The 18,316-nt window shown below is 44.7% G+C and overlaps 1 protein-coding gene across 1 annotated transcript in view; it reads right to left on the reverse strand.

Annotated features, from left to right (window-relative positions):
* Positions 1–6,574, reverse strand: part of LOC120035599 (voltage-dependent L-type calcium channel subunit alpha-1D-like) — a gene marked incomplete at its 3' end in the record, with an annotated part of 46,939 nt that extends 40,365 nt beyond the window's left edge. Inside the window, exons 1-2 of the mRNA XM_038982194.1 lie at positions 6,564–6,574; positions 5,792–6,272 (exon numbers count right to left, since the gene is read on the reverse strand). Of these exons, the coding sequence (XP_038838122.1) occupies positions 5,792–6,272; positions 6,564–6,574 (492 nt within the window). The remainder of the gene's footprint in view (positions 1–5,791; positions 6,273–6,563) is intronic.
* Between the last annotated feature and the right edge of the window lie 11,742 nt (positions 6,575–18,316).

An 18,316-nucleotide genomic window follows, 5' to 3' on the forward strand; every position in this document is an offset into this window, starting at 1 on the left:
GACTCTAGAATGTGTTTGGTATTAGAGGAGAGGACTCTAGAATGTGTTTGGTATTAGAGGAGAGGACTCTAGAATGTGTTTGGTATTAGAGGAGAGAACTCTAGAATGTGTTTGGTATTAGAGGAGAGGACTCTAGAATGTGTTTGGTATTAGAGGACTCTAGAATGTGTTTGGTATTAGAGGAGAGGACTGTAGAATGTGTTTGGTAGTAGACAAAGGGGTTCGTGAGCCTTTCACAGGATTACCAATCTGCCATTATCCCTCTCTCTGTCTCTCCGTAACTCTTTGTCTGGATGGATTGGCAGACACACTGCCCAGACCTGAGACACACACACACACACTCACGGATACATACACACACAGAGACACTGCCTCACACACACATTGGCCCGGCCTGCTACTACAAACACATATGTGCAGAGCCTTGGGAAACTATTCAGACCCCTTGACTTTTTCCACATTTTGTTACGTTACAGCCTTATTCTGAAATGTATTAAATAAAAACATGTCCTCAGCAATCTACACACAATACCCCGATAATGACAAAGGGAAAACAAATGTTTGCAAATGTATTAAAATTTTAAAAACAGAAATACCTTATTTAAATATTCAGACCCTTTGCTATGAGATTTGAAATTGAGCTCAGGTGCATCCTGTTTCCATTGATCATCCTTGAGATGTTTCTACAACTTGATTGGAGTCCACCTGTGGTAAATTCAATTGATTGGACATGATTTGGAAAGGCACACACCTGTCTATATAAGTTCCCACAGTTGACAATGCATGTCAAAGCAAAAACCAAGCCATGAGGTCGAAGGAATTGTCCGTAGAGCTCTGAGACAGGATTTTGTAGAGGCACAGATCTGAGGAATGGTACCAAAACGTTTCTGCAGCATTGAAGGTCCCCAAGAACACAGTGGCCTCCATCATTCTTAAATGGAAGAAGTTTGGAACCAACAAGATATACCTTCCCAGATCTGCAGATTTTGCAGTGAAGAGACAGAATCATTAGATCATTTATTTCGGTACTGTCCATATGTAGCTTGTTTTTTGGTCACAGGTCCAGGAATGGCTGAAGAACTGCAACATTTACCTGGAGCTAACCAGACAGCACTACTGGGTGATCTGAAAATAATTAGTCAATAAATCAATAATATAATAATACTTTTAGCAAAAACAATGTTTATTATGGGAATAGAAAGGTTTAGAACTTTTGTGAAACAGTTGAAAAATATCTGGCCAATAGAAATCCAATATGGACAGTGTTAAGGGGTTGAATGGAGGTTAAATGGAGCTGAAGATTACGAATACTAACAACAAATAACAACAAGGTAACTAATGTAAAACCTACCGTGTCCGTAAAACGTAGTTTACTCCAATTAGGGGAGGGGTAGAAAGTATTAAAGAAAAATATAATTTATGTATGTGTATATGTACATATTTCTGTGTGTTTGTATGTATGTGTATGTATATACTGTATATAATTGCGAAAAAAAATATATGGGGGATTGGAAGTGATGCAGACAATTACATTGATGGAAGCTACAATCTATCGGCAATATTAAATCTATGAAGATGGGAGAAACTTCCAGAAGGACAACCATCTCTGCAGCACTCCACCAATCAGGCCTTTATGGTAGAGTGGCCAGACGGAAGCCACTCCTCAGTAAAAAGTACAACAGCTCACTTGGAGTTTTCCAAAAGGCACATAAAGACTCTCAGACCATGAGAAACAAGATTCGTTGGTCTGATGAAACCAAGATTGAACTCTTGGTCTTGAATGCTAAGCGTCACTTCTGGAGGAAACCTGGCACCATCCCTACGGTGAAGCATGGTGGTGGCAGCATCATGCTGTGGGGATGTTATTCAGCGTTGGGGACTGGGAGACTAGTCAGGATCGAGGGAAAGATGAACGGAGCAAAGACAGCACCTCAGACTGGGGCGAAGGTTCACCTTCCAACAGGACAACGACACTAAGCACACAGCCAAGACAACGCAGGAGTGGCTTTGTGACAAGTCTCTGAATGTCCTTGAGTGGCCCAGCCAGAGCCTGGACTTGAAACCGATTGAACATCTCTAGGGAGACCTGAAAATAGCTGTGCGGCGATGCTACCCATCAAACCTGACAGAGCTTGAGAGGATCTTCAGAGAAGAATGGGAGAAACTCCCCAAGTACAGGTGTGCCAGGCTTGTAACGTCATACCCAAGAAGACTCAATGATGTAATCGCTGCCAAAGGTGCTTCAACAAAGTACTGAGTAAAGGGTCTGAATACTTATGTAAATGTGACATTTCAGCTTTTTATTTGTAATACATTTGCAAAAATGTATAAAAACCAGTTTTTGCTTCGTCATTATTGGGTATTGTGATGTCATTATTGGGTATTGTGATGTCATTATTGGGTATTGTGATGTCATTATTGGGTATTGTGATGTCATTATTGGGTATTGTGATGTCATTATTGGGTATTGTGTGTAGATTGATGAGGAAACGTTTATTTTTAAATCAATGTCAGAATAAGGCTGTAACGTAACAAAATGTGGAAAAAGTCAAGGGGTCTGAATACTTTCTGAACGCACTGTATGGTAATACTCACACAACCCTCCACATCACAGCTTCCCTCCCATATACACACACACACACACACACACACACACACACACACACACACACACACACACACACACACACACACACACACACACACACACACACACACACACACACACACACACACACACACACACACACACACACACACACACACACTGTCCTCAGCCAAACCCTTTTCATTCTTACACACATATCACCCTCCAGTACTGTTGCAGCTTTGGTTTCAATTATCACAGAAAGCAAAAGCACAAAATCCTCACGTAAAACCCCCCCCAAAATAACCTTTTCAAAGTGCTGTCAGAATGACCACAGTATGAAACAGCACCGTCTGAAACACATCAACACAATGGAAACGGAAATACCTTAATTTTTTGCCTGTTACGGTTGTCATTTTTTTTGTCCGTTTGATCATTGACCACGTGTGCACAGTATTCTGGATAGTAGCTCATTTCCTGCTTAACGTCTTATTCTAGATAAGCTGTTACAACGTACCTATAGTATCCCCTGTGCCATGAATAAATAATAAATAATAAATAATAATAAACAGAATATTCATAATTTAAGTATACGGGTTAAAAGGAAGTAGTAACTCAAATCTGGACACGGACTGTAGGCTTATAACCTCTCACATAGTGTAATACAATATTAACTCCTGCAGAATTACGAAACTATTACAACAAATGTTAATTTTGTGGAGCGTGGAGAAATATCTCTTTTCTTTCATCATATCATGTATTTGGGTGTGTAACGTGTTACCGTTGACTCTGTTAGCAGACAATACTTCAACCACAGAAAATATGCATCTAAGACCGACTGAAGTCTTATCAGAAAAGTTTTTTTTTTTACCGTTTTCTCCGGGTTTTTTTTTAAACATTTCCTTAAAACCGGTCGATATTTGGACATTTTGAACAGGATCAATCTTTCCCACTGTTTTTGAGTTATTGCGTTATTTTATTTTTTTACCCGGTCCCTAAACGAAACAGACAACTTTACCGGTGTTAACTAGATAAGTAATGCATTTATTCTATCAATGTAAGACATTATTCTGGTGAGCACTACTTTATGACAGAAGAGAAGCTGTATAGTGTCGTCCTGGAGACGATGACCCATAAGGCCACTGGGGAGGCCTTATGGGAAGTTTCCCTGGCACATGGTCGACCCACCATGTGCCAGGGAAGCCTGGCGGTCTGGACGTCAAACTCTATGTCGGAAATTATAAGCAGAAACTTCGGGGTGAAAGTAGCCAGTAGTAAATTATAGTAAATTGTGACTCGATTCAGGAAACTAGGCGTCTGTTGCGCATCACTACATCACAGGAGAAGCATTTGAACGTAAACCTTTTTTTAAAAATGGTATTATCAAAATGTGTTTTTTTGGCAGAAATACCTTCTGGAACTTTCATGTGCCTTAATAACAGACTTGTATGCCATCTGTAAACATGAATAAAATTAGCCACAGAAAAAGTCAGCTACCTTCCCGCTAGCCATGATTGGCTGAGATAATGAGTGGGCTGGACATGCCTAGAGATGAGTTCGGATTGGTCTGCAAAGTAGCACGCTTCTGTCTATAACATGAACTGGTCAGTATGTGTAGGTAATCCTTTCTAACGCAGATTTTTTTTAAAGATATCACGTAGAACTGCATCAGTGTTGCTCTCCACTTCCTGGAGGACCGAGTTTTGAAATCAGTGGAATTAGAGTCTGATAGCTAAGGAGATGAAGAGAATTCTGCCGTTTGATTGCAAATATGCAGACGGAGTCAAAAAGAGACCACACAGAAGGCTGTTGTGTATAAAACACCTGTCTCCGGATTACATCTTCAAACTAAGGACAACCACGGCATCTGTGTCAGAGAGGGAGAAGCTTCCATCCATGTTTACGGGTAAGAGACTCTAGCTAGCTACATTTTCAGATATTGCACGTTTCTAATTTTGTCAGAAAGTCTTTTTCATTTCAAGTTAAAGTGTACTGTTAGCTAGCAAGCTAACGTTAGCTGTCTGGCTCGCTAGCTAACATGACGTGTATGATCTGTGAAGTAATATTATTTGTATTTCACAGACATTTGCTAGTTATAGCCTAATGTTAGCTAGCTAACATTGAACCTGGTTGGTTAGCTACCTTCAGATTCATGCAGGGTAGTAACGTTATGAGTTGGGAGTATGGTTCATTGTTTAGCTAGCTAGCTACTGTAGCTACATGTCTAAACAAAAGACTCCACTATGCAAGTAACCATTTCAATAGAATGTTCATGATGTCACTATGACAACTGTTGATAGACGTAGCTGGTAAATTTGCTCGGTCTATCTACTCTGATTTCAGAGCGTTCTCGTCTGAGTGTGCCAGAGCGCAGAATAACTGACGAATTTATGAAAGCTCAACAATATGGCCGGTGTCAGTAAACGTCTGCAAAAAAGCGTAATTAAATTGTTGCCAGCAGCACAGTTGCAGTCACCAACGCTGTGGATAACATACAAACAGCCGAACCAGCTCTGCTAGAGTGAGTAAAATTGTCAGTGAGCTGTTCTCTCATTTGTGTCTGGAAGTAGCTAGCAAGCTACCCAACATTAGCCAGTTAGCTTGGGTGCTTGACTGCTGTTCCTAGGTCAGACGGCTCAGATCAACCCTACTCCTCAACCAGAGTGTCCAGTGTGCTCTCTGATCAACCCTACTCCTCAACCAGAGTGTCCAGTGTGTTCTCAGATCAACCCTACTCCTCAACCAGAGTGTCCAGTGTGTTCTCTGATCAACCCTACTCCTCAACCAGAGTGTCCAGTGTGTTCTCAGATCAACCCTACTCCTCAACCAGAGTGTCCAGTGTGCTCTCAGATCAACCCTACTCCTCAGCCAGAGTGTCCAGTGTGCTCTCTAATCAACCATACTCCTCAACCAGAGTGTCCAGTGTGTTCTCAGATCAACCCTACTTCTCAACCAGAGTGTCCAGTGTGCTCTCAGATCAACCCTACTCCTCAACCAGAGTGTCCAGTGTGTTCTCTGATCAACCCTACTCCTCAACCAGAGTGTCCAGTGTGCTCTCAGATCAACCCTCCTCCTCAGCCAGAGTGTCCAGTGTGCTCTCATGGTACATCTGTATGATGTATGATTAAATGGTACATCTGTATGATGTACCATTTAATAGCTCTGAGTACCACCAGTCTTCTGCAGTGTGTAGGTACCACCAGCCTCCTGCAGTGTGTAGGTACCACCAGCCTCCTGCGGTGTGTAGGTACCACCAGCCTCCTGCGGTGTGTAGGTACCACCAGTCTCATGTAGTGGGTAGGTACCACCAGTCTCATGTAGTGTGTAGGTACCACCAGCCTCCTGCGGTGTGTAGGTACCACCAGTCTCCTGCGGTGTATAGGTACCACCAGTCTCATGTAGTGTGTAGGTACCACCAGCCTCCTGCGGTGTGTAGGTACCACCAGCCTCCTGTGGTGTGTAGGTACCACCAGCCTCCTGCAGTGTGTAGGTACCACCAGTCTCCTGCGGTGTGTAGGTACCACCAGTCTCCTGTGGTGTGTTGGTACCACCAGTCTCCTGCGGTGTGTAGGTACCACCAGTCGCCTGCGATGTGTAGGTACCACCAGCCTCCTGCGGTGTGTAGGTACCACCAGCCTCCTGCGGTGTGTAGGTACCACCAGCCTCCTGCGTCTGGGCCGGCAGCCTTGCGAGGGTTAGCACGCTTAAATGTCTTACTCTTGTCGATCATGGAGAACAAAAGCCCACAATCCGTGGGTGCGGGCTGTGTCAGTGGCACTGTGTTATCCTCAAAGCGGGCGAAGAATGTGTTTGGTATTAGAGGAGAGGACTCTAGAATGTGTTTGGTATTAGAGGACTCTAGAATGTGTTTGGTATTAGAGGAGAGGACTGTAGAATGTGTTTGGTATTAGAGGAGAGGACTGTAGAATGTGTTTGGTAGTAGACAAAGGGGTTTGTGAGCCTTTCACAGGATTACCAATCTGCCATTATCCCTCTCTCTGTCTCTCCGTAACTCTTTGTCTGGATGGATTGGCAGACACACTGCCCAGACCTGAGACACACACACACACACTCACGGATACATACACACACAGAGACACTGCCTCACACACACATTGGCCCGGCCTGCTACTACAAACACATATGTGCGCATGCGCACACACACACACACACACACACACACACACACACACACACACACACACACACACACACACACACACACACACACACACACACACACACACACACACACACACACACACACACACACACACATAGGTGTCCCTTCCTCATACACAGTCACTCTATTGACTGTTGTACAGTGATACAGAGCCTTGGGAAACTATTCAGACCCCTTGACTTTTTCCACATTTTGTTACGTTACAGCCTTATTCTGAAATGTATTAAATAAAAACATGTCCTCAGCAATCTACACACAATACCCCGATAATGACAAAGGGAAAACAAATGTTTGCAAATGTATTAAAATTTTAAAAACAGAAATACCTTATTTAAATATTCAGACCCTTTGCTATGAGATTTGAAATTGAGCTCAGGTGCATCCTGTTTCCATTGATCATCCTTGAGATGTTTCTACAACTTGATTGGAGTCCACCTGTGGTAAATTCAATTGATTGGATATGATTTGGAAAGGCACACACCTGTCTATATAAGGTCCCACAGTTGACAATGCATGTCAAAGCAAAAACCAAGCCATGAGGTCGAAGGAATTGTCCCTAGAGCTCTGAGACAGGATTTTGTAGAGGCACAGATCTGAGGAATGGTACCAAAACATTTCTGCAGCATTGAAGGTCCCCAAGAACACAGTGGCCTCCATCATTCTTAAATGGAAGAAGTTTGGAACCAACAAGATATACCTTCCCAGATCTGCAGATTTTGCGGTGAAGAGACAGAATCATTAGATCATTTATTTCGGTACTGTCCATATGTAGCTTGTTTTTTGGTCACAGGTCCAGGAATGGCTGAAGAACTGCAACATTTACCTGGAGCTAACCAGACAGCACTACTGGGTGATCTGAAAATAATTAGTCAATAAATCAATAATATAATAATACTTTTAGCAAAAACAATGTTTATTATGGGAATAGAAAGGTTTAGAACTTTTGTGAAACAGTTGAAAAATATCTGGCCAATAGAAATCCAATATGGACAGTGTTAAGGGGTTGAATGGAGGTTAAATGGAGCTGAAGATTACGAATACTAACAACAAATAACAACAAGGTAACTAATGTAAAACCTACCGTGTCCGTAAAACGTAGTTTACTCCAATTAGGGGAGGGGTAGAAAGTATTAAAGAAAAATATAATTTATGTATGTGTATATGTACATATTTCTGTGTGTTTGTATGTATGTGTATGTATATACTGTATATAATTGCGAAAAAAAATATATGGGGGATTGGAAGTGATGCAGACAATTACATTGATGGAAGCTACAATCTATCGGCAATATTAAATCTATGAAGATGGGAGAAACTTCCAGAAGGACAACCATCTCTGCAGCACTCCACCAATCAGGCCTTTATGGTAGAGTGGCCAGACGGAAGCCACTCCTCAGTAAAAAGTACAACAGCTCACTTGGAGTTTTCCAAAAGGCACATAAAGACTCTCAGACCATGAGAAACAAGATTCGTTGGTCTGATGAAACCAAGATTGAACTCTTGGTCTTGAATGCTAAGCGTCACTTCTGGAGGAAACCTGGCACCATCCCTACGGTGAAGCATGGTGGTGGCAGCATCATGCTGTGGGGATGTTATTCAGCGTTGGGGACTGGGAGACTAGTCAGGATCGAGGGAAAGATGAACGGAGCAAAGACAGCACCTCAGACTGGGGCGAAGGTTCACCTTCCAACAGGACAACGACACTAAGCACACAGCCAAGACAACGCAGGAGTGGCTTTGTGACAAGTCTCTGAATGTCCTTGAGTGGCCCAGCCAGAGCCTGGACTTGAAACCGATTGAACATCTCTAGGGAGACCTGAAAATAGCTGTGCGGCGATGCTACCCATCAAACCTGACAGAGCTTGAGAGGATCTTCAGAGAAGAATGGGAGAAACTCCCCAAGTACAGGTGTGCCAGGCTTGTAACGTCATACCCAAGAAGACTCAATGATGTAATCGCTGCCAAAGGTGCTTCAACAAAGTACTGAGTAAAGGGTCTGAATACTTATGTAAATGTGACATTTCAGCTTTTTATTTGTAATACATTTGCAAAAATGTATAAAAACCAGTTTTTGCTTCGTCATTATTGGGTATTGTGATGTCATTATTGGGTATTGTGATGTCATTATTGGGTATTGTGATGTCATTATTGGGTATTGTGATGTCATTATTGGATATTGTGATGTCATTATTGGGTATTGTGTGTAGATTGATGAGGAAACGTTTATTTTTAAATCAATGTCAGAATAAGGCTGTAACGTAACAAAATGTGGAAAAAGTCAAGGGGTCTGAATACTTTCTGAACGCACTGTATGGTAATACTCACACAACCCTCCACATCACAGCTTCCCTCCCATATACACACACACACACACACACACACACACACACACACACACACACACACACACACACACACACACACACACACACACACACACACACACACACACACACACACACACACACACACACACACACACACACACACACACACACACACACTGTCCTCAGCCAAACCCTTTTCATTCTTACACACATATCACCCTCCAGTACTGTTGCAGCTTTGGTTTCAATTATCACAGAAAGCAAAAGCACAAAATCCTCACGTAAAACCCCCCCCAAAATAACCTTTTCAAAGTGCTGTCAGAATGACCACAGTATGAAACAGCACCGTCTGAAACACATCAACACAATGGAAACGGAAATACCTTAATTTTTTGCCTGTTACGGTTGTCATTTTTTTTGTCCGTTTGATCATTGACCACGTGTGCACAGTATTCTGGATAGTAGCTCATTTCCTGCTTAACGTCTTATTCTAGATAAGCTGTTACAACGTACCTATAGTATCCCCTGTGCCATGAATAAATAATAAATAATAAATAATAATAAACAGAATATTCATAATTTAAGTATACGGGTTAAAAGGAAGTAGTAACTCAAATCTGGACACGGACTGTAGGCTTATAACCTCTCACATAGTGTAATACAATATTAACTCCTGCAGAATTACGAAACTATTACAACAAATGTTAATTTTGTGGAGCGTGGAGAAATATCTCTTTTCTTTCATCATATCATGTATTTGGGTGTGTAACGTGTTACCGTTGACTCTGTTAGCAGACAATACTTCAACCACAGAAAATATGCATCTAAGACCGACTGAAGTCTTATCAGAAAAGTTTTTTTTTTTACCGTTTTCTCCGTTTTTTTTTTTAAACATTTCCTTAAAACCGGTCGATATTTGGACATTTTGAACAGGATCAATCTTTCCCACTGTTTTTGAGTTATTGCGTTATTTTATTTTTTTACCCGGTCCCTAAACGAAACAGACAACTTTACCGGTGTTAACTAGATAAGTAATGCATTTATTCTATCAATGTAAGACATTATTCTGGTGAGCACTACTTTATGACAGAAGAGAAGCTGTATAGTGTCGTCCTGGAGACGATGACCCATAAGGCCACTGGGGAGGCCTTATGGGAAGTTTCCCTGGCACATGGTCGACCCACCATGTGCCAGGGAAGCCTGGCGGTCTGGACGTCAAACTCTATGTCGGAAATTATAAGCAGAAACTTCGGGGTGAAAGTAGCCAGTAGTAAATTATAGTAAATTGTGACTCGATTCAGGAAACTAGGCGTCTGTTGCGCATCACTACATCACAGGAGAAGCATTTGAACGTAAACCTTTTTTTAAAAATGGTATTATCAAAATGTGTTTTTTTGGCAGAAATACCTTCTGGAACTTTCATGTGCCTTAATAACAGACTTGTATGCCATCTGTAAACATGAATAAAATTAGCCACAGAAAAAGTCAGCTACCTTCCCGCTAGCCATGATTGGCTGAGATAATGAGTGGGCTGGACATGCCTAGAGATGAGTTCGGATTGGTCTGCAAAGTAGCACGCTTCTGTCTATAACATGAACTGGTCAGTATGTGTAGGTAATCCTTTCTAACGCAGATTTTTTTTAAAGATATCACGTAGAACTGCATCAGTGTTGCTCTCCACTTCCTGGAGGACCGAGTTTTGAAATCAGTGGAATTAGAGTCTGATAGCTAAGGAGATGAAGAGAATTCTGCCGTTTGATTGCAAATATGCAGACGGAGTCAAAAAGAGACCACACAGAAGGCTGTTGTGTATAAAACACCTGTCTCCGGATTACATCTTCAAACTAAGGACAACCACGGCATCTGTGTCAGAGAGGGAGAAGCTTCCATCCATGTTTACGGGTAAGAGACTCTAGCTAGCTACATTTTCAGATATTGCACGTTTCTAATTTTGTCAGAAAGTCTTTTTCATTTCAAGTTAAAGTGTACTGTTAGCTAGCAAGCTAACGTTAGCTGTCTGGCTCGCTAGCTAACATGACGTGTATGATCTGTGAAGTAATATTATTTGTATTTCACAGACATTTGCTAGTTATAGCCTAATGTTAGCTAGCTAACATTGAACCTGGTTGGTTAGCTACCTTCAGATTCATGCAGGGTAGTAACGTTATGAGTTGGGAGTATGGTTCATTGTTTAGCTAGCTAGCTACTGTAGCTACATGTCTAAACAAAAGACTCCACTATGCAAGTAACCATTTCAATAGAATGTTCATGATGTCACTATGACAACTGTTGATAGACGTAGCTGGTAAATTTGCTCGGTCTATCTACTCTGATTTCAGAGCGTTCTCGTCTGAGTGTGCCAGAGCGCAGAATAACTGACGAATTTATGAAAGCTCAACAATATGGCCGGTGTCAGTAAACGTCTGCAAAAAAGCGTAATTAAATTGTTGCCAGCAGCACAGTTGCAGTCACCAACGCTGTGGATAACATACAAACAGCCGAACCAGCTCTGCTAGAGTGAGTAAAATTGTCAGTGAGCTGTTCTCTCATTTGTGTCTGGAAGTAGCTAGCAAGCTACCCAACAGTAGCCAGTTAGCTTGGGTGCTTGACTGCTGTTCCTAGGTCAGACGGCTCAGATCAACCCTACTCCTCAACCAGAGTGTCCAGTGTGTTCTCAGATCAACCCTACTCCTCAACCAGTGTCCAGTGTGTTCTCAGATCAACCCTACTCCTCAACCAGAGTGTCCAGTGTGTTCTCAGATCAACCCTACTCCTCAACCAGTGTCCAGTGTGTTCTCAGATCAACCCTACTCCTCAACCAGAGTGTCCAGTGTGTTCTCAGATCAACCCTATTCCTCAACCAGAGTGTCCAGTGTGCTCTCAGATCAACCCTACTCCTCAGCCAGAGTGTCCAGTGTGCTCTCTAATCAACCATACTCCTCAACCAGAGTGTCCAGTGTGTTCTCAGATCAACCCTACTTCTCAACCAGAGTGTCCAGTGTGCTCTCAGATCAACCCTACTCCTCAACCAGAGTGTCCAGTGTGTTCTCTGATCAACCCTACTCCTCAACCAGAGTGTCCAGTGTGCTCTCAGATCAACCCTCCTCCTCAGCCAGAGTGTCCAGTGTGCTCTCATGGTACATCTGTATGATGTATGATTAAATGGTACATCTGTATGATGTACCATTTAATAGCTCTGAGTACCACCAGTCTTCTGCAGTGTGTAGGTACCACCAGCCTCCTGCAGTGTGTAGGTACCACCAGCCTCCTGCGGTGTGTAGGTACCACCAGCCTCCTGCGGTGTGTAGGTACCACCAGTCTCATGTAGTGGGTAGGTACCACCAGTCTCATGTAGTGTGTAGGTACCACCAGCCTCCTGCGGTGTGTAGGTACCACCAGTCTCCTGCGGTGTATAGGTACCACCAGTCTCATGTAGTGTGTAGGTACCACCAGCCTCCTGCGGTGTGTAGGTACCACCAGCCTCCTGTGGTGTGTAGGTACCACCAGCCTCCTGCAGTGTGTAGGTACCACCAGTCTCCTGCGGTGTGTAGGTACCACCAGTCTCCTGCGGTGTGTAGGTACCACCAGTCGCCTGCGATGTGTAGGTACCACCAGCCTCCTGCGGTGTGTAGGTACCACCAGCCTCCTGCGGTGTGTAGGTACCACCAGCCTCCTGCGTCTGGGCCGGCAGCCTTGCGAGGGTTAGCACGCTTAAATGTCTTACTCTTGTCGATCATGGAGAACAAAAGCCCACAATCCGTGGGTGCGGGCTGTGTCAGTGGCACTGTGTTATCCTCAAAGCGGGCGAAGAAGGTGTTTAGCTCGTCCGAGAGCAAGATGTCGGTCTCCGTGACGTGGCTGGTTTTCCCTTTGTAATCCGTGATTGTCTGGAGTCCCTACCACATAAGTCTCGTGTCTGAGCCGTTGAATTGAGATCCACTTTGTCTCTGTACTGACGGTTAGCCTGTTTGATTGCCTTATGCAGTGTAAAACTGCACTGTATATTCACAGTCACCTTGCCGTGGTTAAATTAGGTGGATCACGCTTTCATTTTTGTGCGAATGCTGCCATCTATCCATGTTTTTTGGTTTGGGTAGGTTTTAATAGTCACAGTGGGAACAATATCCCCTATACACTTCTTGATGAACTCAGTCACCGTGTCCGTGTTATTCTCAGAGGCAACATATCCAAGTCCGCGTGATCAAAACAATCTTGAGGCATGGATTCCGATTGGGAAAACAAAGTCGTGATCTGATTTGCCGAATGGGAGGGCGGGGAAGGGCCTTGTAGCCAGAAGAGAGACTAACAATGGTCCAGAGTTTTTGAAGCACGAGTACTATAGGCAATGTCTTGATAGAACGTCGGTAGCGTTTTCCTCAAATTTGTTAAAATCCCCAGGCACAATAAATTGGGCCTCAGGATATGTGTCACGAATCCCGCCGAGGATGGTGCCTCTTCCTGTTCGGGCGGCGCTCGGCGGTCGTCGTCACCGGCCTACTAGCTGCCATCGATTCTTTTCTTTTTGTTTCTGTTAGTTTGGGCTGATTGGGTGCACCTGTTTTGAGTTTAGTTTGGTGGGTAGGCTATTTAAGGGTAGGTAGCCCGCTGGCTGTTGTGCGGGCTTGTTTTCTGTTATGTTGATGTTGGATTGTGAAGTGGATTTTGTTATTTTCTCGGAACAGTTTAGTCCGGTGTTTTTGGACTCATCTTTTCATGCGCCCGTGTGTTTTAGGGCATGATCGTTTTCCCTGTGCATTGGAAAATAAATCCACGTTCCTTAAACCTGCTCTCTGCGCTTGACTCCATCCACCCAGTACTCCTAGTAGCTCTGACAATATGTGGTTCCCAGTTGGCACAAAATCCAGTGCAGTTCCTTGAGGGCCGTCGTGGTATCGGCTTGAGGGGGAATATATATACTGCTGTAACTATAACCGAAGAGAATTCTCTTGGGGGGGTAATACAGTCAACATTTGATTGTGAGGTCGGGTTAACAAAAGGACTTGAGTTTCTGTATGTTATCACAATCACACCATGAGTAGTTAATCATGAGACATACACTCCCACCTTTCTTCTTCCCGGAGAGTTCTTTATTCCTGTCTGCGCGATGAACTGAGAACCCAGCTGGCTGTATGGATGGGGACAGTATATCCTGAGAGAGCCATGATTCTGTGAAACAGAGTATGTTACAGTCCCTGACATCTCTCTGGAAGGAGATCCTCGCCCTGAGCTCCTCTACTTTCTTGTCCAGGGACTGAACATTAGCGAGTAATATACTCGGAAGCGGTGGATGGTGTGCACGCCTCCTGAGTCGGACTATAAGTCCACTCCGAATACGTCTTCTCCGCCGGCGGCGTCTTGGAGCAGCCTCTGGGATAAATTCAATTGCCCTGGGAGGTACAAAGAAAAGAATCCAATTCGGGAAAGTCGTATTTCTGGTCGTAATGCTGGTAAGTTACCGCCGCTCTGATATCCAAAAGTTATTTCCGGCTGTATGTAATAACACACAAAAAACTTAATGGGATAATGAAGTAAGAAATAATCCACACAAAAAAAAATACTGCAAAGTTGCTTTGGAGCTAGAAGCAGAGCTGCCATGTCTGTCGACACCATCTAGACTGAAATGTTTCCCAACAATGCAGATTTTTTTTTAAATTATAGTGACAAGAAACAATATATTTGATTTATGGTATCAAACAAAATGTATTACAATAATTCACGGTTCTTGGCATTGTGAGACTTCCTCCATGGCTTTGTGAGACTGTCCGAGGCTTCGTGAAACAGTCTGTGGCCAAAGACAGTCTCACGAAGCCATGGACAGTCCTGATTGCTTGTTTTTCATTTTGATACCAAAACAAACTTATGAGAATAATTCACCGATCATGGTTTTGTAAGAACGTCCATTGCAAAAAAAAATAGCCAAAGACATTGTCAAAAAAACCTGGACATTCTCAAAGCCAAGGACGGTGAATTATTCTAATACGTTTGTTTCGTAAACAAAATGAAAAACAAGCAATCTGTTTAATTTTTAAACAACAATATTTAAATAGGATGGGGTCAGAAGCATGATATCATAAATCTTATCTCTCGTTCCATGAGCACAAGCCACTGTGTGCACATACATGCCTAAATGTCTTCAAGCATAACATTTGCATACAAAATATTAGGCTCTTGTGTCAAGACAATTGGATCATTGTCTACAAGGCATTCTCAACAATCAAGATACATCAGCCGTTGATATACGGACGGCAGGTAGTTTAGTGGTTAGAGCGTTGGACTAGTAACCGAAAGGTTGCAAGATCAAATCCCTGACCTGACAAGGTAAAACTCTGTCGTTCTGCCCCTGAATAAGGCAGTTAACCCAGGCCGTCATTGAAAATAAGAATTTGTTCTTAATCGGAGCTGACTTGCCTCGTTAAATAAACAAACAAATGGCATTACAGGATGTCTGAATAGTTTGAAGTAGCTTGCTATTGGTAGGCTATCGGAGAGCTCTTTGAAAATGGCGATGGATAGCCTACTTGTACAAGCTAAATAAAGTATACAGGTATGTAAATCATGGAAAAAGACACACCTATGTGAAGCTCCTCAACCAGCTCTGACTGAGAGGAGGCTATGCTTAATCAAATTTATTCTAAATTGGGGGAAAAGCAATCGTTTTTTTTTATGTTTACGAGGTTCACTGGCACGTCTCTGGTTCCGTGGGGACCGTGCGTCACGGCTGGATAGGCTGCTCTCAAAATCCACGATCATTACCAACTGCGTCACCGTTAAGACCAGCGTTTTGGTCTCTCTTATCAAATATATGTAGTTGCACTGACCGAAATGAGCACATTGGTACATGTTTTTAAAGACTCACCTCAAATATATCCAACCCTCCCGTCCTAGCCTCAGCCCTAGACCCAGTCCCAGCACCAGCCCCAGCCTCATCCCTAGACCCAGTCCCAGCCCTAGACCCAGTCCCAGCCCCAGCACCAGCCCCAGCCTCAGCCCTAGACCCAGCCCCAGCCTCAGCACTAGCCCCAGCCTCAGCCCCAGTCCCTGTCCCAGCCTCAGCCCTAGACCCAGCCCCAGCCTCAGCCCTAGACCCAGCCTCAGTCCTAGACCCAGTCCCAGTCCTAGACCCAGTCCCAGCCCCAGCCTTAGCACCAGCCCCAGCCTCAGCCCTAGACCCAGTCCCAGTCCCAGCCCCAGCCTTAGCACCAGCCCCAGTCCCAGTCCCTGTCCCAGTCCCAGTCCCAGTCCCAGTCCCAGTCCCAGCCCCAGTCCCAGTCCCAGTCCCAGCCTCAGCACCAGCCCCAGTCCCAGTCCCAGTCCCTGCCCCAGTCCCAGCCCCAGTCCCAGCCCCAGTCCCTGTCCCTGTCCCAGTCCCAGCCCCAGTCCCAACCCCAGCACCAGCCCCAGTACCTGTCCCAGCCCCTGTCCCAGTCCCAGCCCCAGTCCCAGCCCCAACCTCAGCACCAGCCCCAGTCCCTGTCCCAGCCCCTGTCCCTGTCCCAGTCCCAGCCCCAGTCCCAGCCCCAGTCCCAGCCTCAGCACCAGTCCCAGCCCCAGTACCAGTACCTGTCCCAGCCCCTGTCCCAGTCCCAGCCCCAGTCCCAGCCCCAACCTCAGCACCAGCCCCAGTCCCTGTCCCAGCCCCTGTCCCAGTCCCAGTCCCAGTCCCAGCCCCAGTCCCAGCCCCAGTCCCAGCCTCAGCACCAGTCCCAGTCCCTGTCCCTGTCTCAGCCCCAGCCTCAGCCTCAGCCTCAGCCCCAGCACCAGCACCAGCACCAGCCCCTGTCCCTGTCCCTGTCCCTGTCCCTGTCCCTGTCCCTGTCCCTGTCCCTGTCCCTGTCCCAGCCTCAGCCCCTGCCAGTCTCAGCCCCAGCCCTAACCTCTGCCCCTACACTATCCAAATGTGTTTATACTACTCATCGCACACACTATTGTGAGGAGAGGGGGAGGGGAGAAAGAGAGAGCAAAATAGCACGAAAGAGTGAGGGGGTAGGGATGGAGGGATGGAGGGATGGAGAGAATGAAGGGGGGAGGAGACATGGAGGAGAGAGTGAAGGGGGGAGGAGACAGGGAGGAGAGAGAGAGTAAGCTGCTTATCAGGACATAGAGCATTTAGAGCTGTCAAACGAACAGAGTGACTCTCTGTCTCTATGTCCAACGAACAGACAGTATCTCTGTCTCTCTGTCAAACGAACAGACAGTCTAGTCTCTCTGTCTCTCTGTCAAACGAACAAGAAGTCTCTCTGTCTCTCTGTCAAACGAACAAGAAGTCTCTCTGTCTCTCTGTCAAACGAACAAGAAGTCTCTCTGTCTCTGTCAAACGAACAAGAAGTCTCTCTGTCTCTCTGTCAAACGAACAAGAAGTCTCTCTGTCTCTCTGTCAAACGAACAAGAAGTCTCTCTGTCTCTCTGTCAAACGAACAAGAAGTCTCTCTGTCTCTCTGTCAAACGAACAAGAAGTCTCTCTGTCTCTCTGTCAAACGAACAAGAAGTCTCTCTGTCTCTCTGTCAAACGAACAAGAAGTCTCTCTGTCTCTCTGTCAAACGAACAAGAAGTCTCTCTGTCTCTCTGCCAAACGAACAGAGAGTCTCTCTGTCTCTCTGTCAAACGAACAAGAAGTCTCTCTGTCTCTCTGTCAAACGAACAAGAAGTCTCTCTGTCTCTCTGCCAAACGAACAAGAAGTCTCTCTGTCTCTCTGTCAAACGAACAAGAAGTCTCTCTGTCTCTCTGTCAAACGAACAAGAAGTCTCTCTGTCTCTCTGCCAAACGAACAGAGAGTCTCTCTGTCTCTCTGTCAAACGAACAAGAAGTCTCTCTGTCTCTCTGCCAAACGAACAAGAAGTCTCTCTGTCTCTCTGCCAAACGAACAAGAAGTCTCTCTGTCTCTCTGCCAAACGAACATAGAGTCTCTCTGTCTCTCTGCCAAACGAACAGACAGTCTCTCTGCCAAACTAACAGACAGTATCTCTGCCAAACTAACAGACAGTCTCTCTGCCAAACTAACAGACAGTATCTCTGCCAAACTAACAGACAGTCTCTCTGCCAAACTAACAGACAGTATCTCTGCCAAACTAACAGACTGTATCTCTGCCAAACTAACAGACAGTCTCTCTGCCAAACTAACAGACAGTATCTCTGCCAAACTAACAGACAGTCTCTCTGCCAAACTAACAGACAGTCTCTCTGCCAAACTAACAGAAAGTATCTCTGCCAAACTAACAGA

The sequence above is a fragment of the Salvelinus namaycush genome, unplaced genomic scaffold, assembly GCF_016432855.1.
Source record: "Salvelinus namaycush isolate Seneca unplaced genomic scaffold, SaNama_1.0 Scaffold1063, whole genome shotgun sequence".
Lineage (NCBI taxonomy): Eukaryota > Metazoa > Chordata > Actinopteri > Salmoniformes > Salmonidae > Salvelinus > Salvelinus namaycush.